The sequence below is a fragment of the Danio aesculapii genome, chromosome 6 (assembly GCF_903798145.1).
Source record: "Danio aesculapii chromosome 6, fDanAes4.1, whole genome shotgun sequence".
NCBI lineage: Eukaryota > Metazoa > Chordata > Actinopteri > Cypriniformes > Danionidae > Danio > Danio aesculapii.
This window is the reverse complement of record NC_079440.1, coordinates 3,117,776-3,126,621: the sequence shown is the minus strand read 5'-3', so window position 1 is coordinate 3,126,621 and position 8,846 is coordinate 3,117,776. Positions and strand designations below refer to the sequence as shown.

Below are 8,846 nucleotides of genomic sequence, written 5' to 3'. Positions count from 1 at the left end.
GCATATAAACCTCACCATTTCGTGAGTGAGTGCATATTCTGAGCTTCTGAATGGCTGTATTTACATTTCTGTCATGTTTCGTCTGGTGCAAACACCCAAACTGCTCATCACTGCGTATCTCGTCACGTAGCATGTTGTTAGGACACGCTATTACACTGTAACCTGCTCACCTAATCTTTACGCTCGTAATATTTACATTATTTGCTGATTAATAACCTCATGTGGAACTGAATCGGTCTCATTTCTGAGTCTGCTACTGTCCACCAGATGTCGCATTTCGGTCACAGATGCATGCTTTGAGAGGCTTTCTGAATGAATGAATGAAATACGCTGTTTTCCAGCAAGGCAACCCGGAGGGCTGAAATATAATTGGCTAAACTGGCAGTGGGCGGGTTAAATGACCAAAACAAAGACAGCGTTCCAGCACGGAAAACACATGTTCAAAGCAGAATATCTGACGTCAGCATTGTTTTTCAGATAAACAAGAATGTTGACTTAGCATGTTTCTTAAATACCTGCAAACATATTATGGTGTTTTTATGCTTTAGAAGAGTCAAACACTTACATACAGCACCTTTAATGCGTCCCGTCACACACATTTTTATCTGATCATGTTCTATTATTTCAAAACCACATTACTTTATAGATGCGCATGCTGGAATTTATGCACTAAATGTGTTTCTGTCATAGCTTATGTGCATTCTTTCTTATCAGACAGAATTGTATCCTCCTCAGTTGTGTGCATATGCTGTTTGAGTGCACATTTTTAATTTATGCACATCTTGGTGTTTTACATTTTAGTGCATATTTCAAAATGTTCAAAAATAGGAAATAGGTGGATGCGAACACAGCTAGTGTTTCAGTGTCGAGTCAGATGATGATGATAATGAGTGTGTTTGTGCAGCGAAGAGGAGTTTTTACGTGTATTCGGGGATCCTGGCTCTGCTGAATCTGGTTCAGGGTTTGGGAAGTGCTCTGCTCTGTGCCGACATCATTGAAGGCCTGTGGTGAGACTTCAGCTCTGTTTCTGACACTTCTGTTTTCTGCTTTTGTGTAGTCTCAATTTAACTATTTGAATACATTTGTTTAAGTATTTGTTTGTTAAAATATGACACTTATTTTAGTTAATTAAAAATAAAAGAAAGGAAGGGATAAAATAAATGTTAACTGAAAGAATAAATAAATAAATCGATAATTATTTTAGCCTGACGCAAAGAAAATGTTGATAATTTAAAATTTAACTGGATGTACAAAATAATTATTATAAATAGATGATAATATTATTTAATGAAACACAAAGTTGTGTACACATATTTAACAAAATAATATAAATGCAAAAAAACATCCAGAAAGACACTTAAAAAGTTGACTAAAATTAAGAACAGAAAATAAATTGTGTTTCCCTGCTCTAGATTAAAGGAAACATTGCAATAAATGTGTATATATATATATGTATATGTGTGTATATATATATATATATATATATATATATATATATATATATATATATATATATATATATATATATATATATATATATATATATATAACTATCAGCATAATGTTTGAGGGATGTGTATGAGAAATAAGTAATGTGAAAGAGCTTTTGGGTCATCTGAGGATTTTAGAAAGCCATAAAAATAATATAATTAAATATTTGTTACTGTATTACTACTGTTTTACTACTATATTACTGTAATAATGTAAATACTAAATACTGTAAATATTGATACTGTATTATTAAAACCTTAAATAATTAATAATCAGTTTATGTTACATAATTAATATCATTTTGTAAAGATGTTTCAGACAATACAGACTATTCAAGTATAAATTAGAGTGTGTGCATGCACGTGCGTGTGTGTGCGTGTGTGCGTGTGTGTGTGTACGCTGACTGTGATTTTTGTGATTATTTCTGTGACATTTTATGACTTTTTCCTGAATTGTAGAATGTATTTGGTTTGATGAGTTGATGTTTCTGCAAGATAATAGAAATAGTTAAGTGTGTGTATTAATTAGGCACAATATATTGGAGATATTATTATAGTGGTTTGATCTGTGGCCAATCTGAAAAATCACTATTGAGGGGCTATGAATATTCATTAATATTATTAATATTGATCACAGCAGTTTTTAAATATATTCTTCCAAATTAAACTAAAAGAAATGCTATAGGATGTTAAATACTGTGAACATTTCCTTGCTTATACGTAATATTGAATTTATTTCTTATTTTTTTCCCAGATATAGCCAGAACTTTGATGATGAAATGATTCAGGATAATGTGTGTGTGTGTGTGTGTGTGTGTGTGTTTGTGTTTTCAGCTGTGTGGATGTGACCACATTCCTCTACTTCTCCGTCTTCGCTCCTCTGATCTACGTGACGTTCCTCAAGGGGTTTTTTGGGTATGTAGATTCTTTATTCAATCCCTGCACAGGATATTACACACACACACACACACACACACACACACACACACACACACACTCATACCCGTATGTCAGCCCTGTAGGCACACTCATTCCTGTCATATCGCAGCGCTTTAGTTCTCCATGCAGAAATGAGGAACTGTATTTACAGACGAGCTGCTGTGCTCTTCAGCTTCTCTAAAATGACCCATTCTGCGCTCTTGTGGGATTTTATTATAATTCAAGCATCAGAAGACAATCTGGGGAAGTTTCCAGCTGTTTCTGTACACCACACCAATCTTTCAGAGCAGTAAAAATCATCTGCTTGATGATGCGTTTGTGCTGAATCACATTTACAGCCAAAATCATCTGACCATCATGTTAGCTTTTGCTCTTTATGTTGTACTAGAATGGACGATCTTTGTGTATTATATGTGCATATAATTTTACGGAAATTATGAGAATTGTTTGTTTCTATTGTGTTTTGAGACACTATATTAAAGGGGAAAGTCATTTAGATTAAATGGAAAAAGCTCAAAAATATTGAGGCAAATAATATTGACCAGAGCAATATTATATATATATATATATATATATATATATATATATATATATATATATATATATATATATATATATATATATATATATATATATATATATATATATATACATATATGTGATGAATAGTATGAATCATTTTAGGCTTGACTGTGTATGTGTATACACTCACAGGCCACTTTATTAGGTACACCTGTCCAACTGCTCGTTGACACAATCACTAATCAGCCAATCACATGGCAGCAGCTCAATGCATTTAGGCATGTAGACATGGTCAAGACGATCTGCTGCAGTTCAAACTAAGCATCAGAATGGGGAAGAAAGGGAATTTAAGTGACTTTGAACGTGGCATGGTTGTTGGTGTCAGACGGGCTGATCTGAGTATTTCAGAAACTGCTGATCTCCTGGGATTTTCACACACAACCATCTCTAGGGTTTACTGAGAATGGCCTGAAAAAGAGGAAATATCCAGTGAGCGGCAGTTCTGTGGGCGCAAATGCCTTGTTGATGCCAGAGGTCAGAGGAGAATGGCCAGACTGGTTCCAGCTCATAGAAAGGCAACAGTAACTCAAATAAGCACTCGTTACAACCGAGGTCTGCAGAAGAGCATCTCTGAACACACAACACGTCCAACCTTGAGGCGGATGGGCTACAGCAGCAGAAGACCACACCGGGTGCCACTCCTGTCAGCTAAGAACAGAAAACTGAGGCTACAATTCACACAGGCTCACCAAAACTGGACAATAGAAGATTGGAGAAACGTTGCCTGGTCTCCATTTCTCCATTTCTGCTGCCACATTCGGATGGTCGGGTCAGAATTTGGCGTCAACAACATGGAAGCATGGATTCACCCTGCCTTGTATCACCGGTTCAGGCTGGTGGGGAGCGATAATCATCTCAGACTGGTTTCTTGAACATGACAATGAGTTCACTGTACTCAAATGGCCTCCACAGTCACCAGAACTCGATCCCATAGAGCACCTTTGGGATGTGGTGGAACGGTAGATTTGCATCATGGATGTGCAGCCGACAAATCTGCAGCAACTGTGTGATGCTATCATGTCAATATGGAGCAAAATCTCTGAGGAATATTTCCAGTATCTTGTTGAATCTCTGCCATGAAGGAGTAAGGCAGTTCTAAAGGCAAAAAGTGGTCCAACCCGGTGCTAGTAAGCTGTACCTAATAAAGTGGCCAGTGAGTGTAAAAGTCATTTTCTGCAAATAAATGCCCTAAATGATAATATGTGTGTCTGAAAAGTTGGTGTCTGAACACTATATGGATTTGTATATTGGAAAAATACAAAGGTTTTGACATAACGGATGCTCATGATTTATTTCACAACAATCGTCCTCCTCATTTCTCTCCAGCTCTGAGCCCAAAATCCTGTTCTCCTACAAATCCCAAATCGACGAGCCGGAGGACTCAGACGTGCACCTGCCCCACACCTCGTCCTCGGGTCTGGGCCGCAAAGATCTGGACCGCGGCTCGTACTCCAGCACGCAGATCGACGGCTCCGGAGCCTACCTGGATGACGTGGTGTCAGGGCCGTTTGGAGGAGCGCACAGCATTAACAGTGTGGACAGCGATCGCTGGAGGTCCATCAACACCTGAGACAGCAGATCAAAACACTCCAGATCATCCTCTACTGCCTGCAGACATCAGACGCTTAATTACAGATCATTTCATACGCATTCCTGCAACTCTATTCTACATTCCTTGTGTATCTGCAACGCTGTGAAAGGGTTAGTTCACACGAAAATTACTATTATCCTATGATTTAGTCGCCCTAAAAGTATGGAATATAAATTGTCTCATTTATAGTAAATATCTGTACATTTTTAAAGGGGTAGTTCACATCAAAATTCAAATTCTCCTATGATTTAGTCACTCTAAAGGTATACACAAAATATATTTCCTTACTTTAGAGTTTTTGTCTCATTTCTTGTAAATATCTATACACTCTTAAAGGGATAGTTCACCCAAAAATGAAAATTCTGTTATCATTTACTCTGCTTTTACGTTTTTCAAACCTTCTTTAAAACACATGAGAAGATATTTTGAAGAATGCTGGAAACCTGTAACCATTGACTTCCATGGTATGTGTTTTTCCTACTGTGGATGTCAAAAGTTACTGGTTTTCAGCATTCTTCAAAATATCTGCCTTTGTGTTTAACTGAAGAAAGAGGGATAGTTAATACTGAGTAAATGTTAATTCTTTGCTGTAACCATTGACTTCCAAAGTATGTGTTTTTCCTTCTATGGATGTCAATGGTTACCAGTTTTCAGCATTCTTCAAAATATCTGCCTTTGTGTTTCTAGTAAATATCTATAAATTCTTAAAGGGATAGTTCACCCAAAAATGAAAATTCTGTTGTCATTTATTCTGCTTTTACTTGTTTCAAGCTTTATGATGTTCTTTTAAACATTTAAGAAGATATTTTGAGGAATGCTGGAAACCTGTAATCATTGACTTCCATAGTATGTGTTTTTCCTACTGTGGATGTCAATAGTTACTGGTTTTCAGCATTCTTCAAAATATCTGCTTTTGTGTTTCTAGTAAATATCTATACACTCTTAAAGGGATAGTTCACACAGAAATTTAAATTCTGTTATAATTTACTCTGCTTTTACATGTTTCAAACCTTCTTTAAAACACATAAGAAGATATTTTGAAGAATGCTGGAAACCTGTAACCATTGACTTCCATAGTATGCGTTTCTCCTACTGTGGATGTCAATAGTTACTGGTTTTCAGCATTCTTCAAAATATCTGCCTTTGTGTTCAACTGAAGAAAGATAGTAAGGGATAGTAAATTCTGAGTAAATGTGAATTCTTTGCGTGAACTAACCCTTTAAATCATGAAGCATGTTCTAGACGAGTAAAAATATTTTGTTTTCAGAAATATTAAGTGAGTTTTTTTCTTAACACAAGTAAAGAAAGCTTACTCAATAGCGGAAACGAGTTTATTTTACTTGCTCCACTTCCCTCCCCTTAATTTTGAGTTATTATTTCTGAAAACAAGACAATGTTTTAGCTTGTCAAGATCAAAATGCTTCTTGATTTAAGACCTTCTTGTTTCAAACCTTCTTTTAAACACATGAGAAGATATTTTGAAGAATGCTGGAAACCTGGAACCATTGACTTCCATAGTGTGTGTTTTTTCTTCAATGGATGTCAATGGTTACCGGTTTTCAGCATTCTTCAAAATATCTGCTTTTGTGTTTCTAGTAAATATCTATACACTCTTAAAGGGATAGTTCACCCAAAAAAGAAAATTCTGTTTTCATTTACTCTGCTTTTACGTGTTTCAAACCTTCTTTAAAACACATGAGAAGATATTTTAAAGAATGCTGGAAACCTGTAACCATTGACTTCCATAGTATGTGTTTTTCCTACTGTGGATGTCAATGGTTACTGGTTTTCAGCATTCTTCAAAATATCTGCCTTTGTGTTCAACTGAAGAAAGAGGGATAGTTAATACCGAGTAAATGTTAATTCTTTGCGTGAACTAACCCTTTAAATCATGACAAAACAAGACAAAAACTCCATGTAAGAAAGGTATTTTTTGTAGTATCTGACCTTCTTCTTTCAGCTGAATCCAGTCTGAGTTATTTAAAATTAAATTTGGCTTTTCCAGCTCTACAATAGCTGATTTTATTATCAGAAGTCCAATAAAGTGCATCCATTTATAATAAATAGTGCCTCAGAGGACAAACAACCGTCTTCATTAGTGTTTACATGCGTTATTAGAATAAAATGTTATGTATTTAAGTTTTGTGTAACTTCTGGAGTGCGTTGTTCATCTTTTCCTCCTTTTGAGATTCATTTTTGATTAAATTTGCGCCATCAGCTGGACAGGAGTGTGTATTTTTAAAAAAATAGTTTTACTGTGAGCACATGTGCAGTTGAAATGAATGCGGAGGCTTATTTAAAGGGACAGTTCACCCCAGAATGAAAATTGTGTTATCATTCAGTATTTGTTTTCCCTACTATAGAAGTCAATGGTTACAGGTTATCTGGAAACACTTGAGGATGAGTAAACAGTGAGTACATTTTTATTTTTTGGGTGAACTGTGCCTTTAAGAAAGACAATCCAGTCCTGCAGGTGGCGCTTATGCACCATAAAATCACCTCAAAATTCGAGTGGTGCTCACTGCAGAGCCACTTGGGCAGAGCTGAGCTCCAGCAAGGGGGAGCTTGAGCTCCAGCTCCTCCTTCCTTGCACTACTTCTATGAGTGATGTCACTGGGGGGGTGGGGGGGTGTACGCATTAAAACAGCTAATAGGAGGAGGAGCGAGAGCTCAAACTCCCCCTCGCTGGAGCTCAAGTGGCTCTGCAGCGAGCAGTGTCTCTCAAAATTCAACGCTGACAGATGGAACTTAATTGATTCACTAAAGGAGGCATTTATTTAACACCAAGAGCTGCGTAAAACACTTTTTATTATGGATGAAAGCACTCTATTGGACGTATTTCTGAACAAAACCAACCAATGATAGAGCAGGAAAATCCCCAAGAAAATTCTTGAAATAATTCTCGACTGAAAGAAGACAGTGGTGTACACCGAGGATGCCCTGAGAGTAAATAAATCATGGGATTGTTTTAATTTTTGCGTGAACTAACCCTTTAATTTTAGAGATATTCTAAAACGCTTCACGTGACTTAATGGCTTAAAGCGACTTAATACTCGTTTACTTGCATAGTATGTGTTTTGGCTACCGGTTGCTAAACATTCTTCAAAATATCTTCTTTTGTGTTAGATGAACTGCATTGAGGGTTCTTCTAACACAAAAGAAGATATTTTGAAGAATGTTTAGCAACCGGTAGCCAAAACACATACTATGTAAGTCAGTGGCTACTAGTTCAGTGTATCTTCCTTTGTGGAGGATGAATACATTAATGAAATTAATGTTTGGTTGGATTATCCCTTTAACGTTAATGAAGGCTTGAACAAAGAACCAAAATTCAGTATAATGTTTATTGAAATCTCTCTCTCTCTCTCTCTCTCTCTCTCTCTCCTCTCTCTCTCTCTCTATATATATATATATATATATATATATATATATATATATATATATATGCATGTATGTATGTATGTATGTATGTATATATATATATATATATATGTATATATGTATGTATATATGCATGTATGTATGTATATATATATATATATATATATGTATATATGTATATATATATATATGTATATATGTGTGTGCAGATTAACCCAGAATATGAACACGAGCTGATAAATTGCATGGATTTTCCTCTCATATACAGTAAACTGTTGCTTGATGTGGCTTTAAAAAGTGGTTTATAAAGGCCAAAGTTGATCTACAGCTTGTTAAGATATGTTATATCTACAGTATAGAAGCTGATGCACCATAAATTGCAACCTTTTCATTTAAATGAATGTAGAAAATAATAAATAAGCTGTATTAATGCATTTGAAAGGTGATGTATAAAAGTGAAGTAGTCTAATATCACTTTGTACTGCATTAAACCATGCTAGGTTTTTATTTTGAACACTTTCTGTGGTGGTAAACATTCGATATACACTTAAAAACACATTTTTTGTTTGCTGCTTATTTTGCTAATTATTTAAAATGAGCTGAAACGACACAATTCTTGAGTTTTTTTGTGGCACAGCTTCATTGTTTTATGTTCAATCAACTTGAGATTGTAATTAACCATTAAGTTAATGTCATTAAGGATGTGAAGGGATGCTGTGGAACCCATTATTTTTTATAGTGTGTGTTTAACATGCAGTTTAGGTTGATCTGTTTATCTGTATGTAAAAACACACACCTATTTTAACAGTATGTACAGCAAATTTGGTCTTTATCTCTTTTAAGCCTTACTTTTAACATTAAGC

The 8,846-nt window shown here is 35.5% G+C and overlaps 1 protein-coding gene across 1 annotated transcript in view; it reads left to right on the top strand.

Annotated features, from left to right (window-relative positions):
- The window catches only part of tpra1 (transmembrane protein, adipocyte asscociated 1), a 24,614-nt gene extending 16,634 nt beyond the window's left edge, over nt 1–7,980 (top strand). The window contains exons 9-11 of the mRNA XM_056459333.1: nt 905–1,007; nt 2,325–2,405; nt 4,338–7,980. Of these exons, the coding sequence (XP_056315308.1) occupies nt 905–1,007; nt 2,325–2,405; nt 4,338–4,581 (428 nt within the window). The 3' untranslated portion in view covers nt 4,582–7,980. The remainder of the gene's footprint in view (nt 1–904; nt 1,008–2,324; nt 2,406–4,337) is intronic.
- The last annotated feature ends 866 nt before the right edge of the window (nt 7,981–8,846 follow it).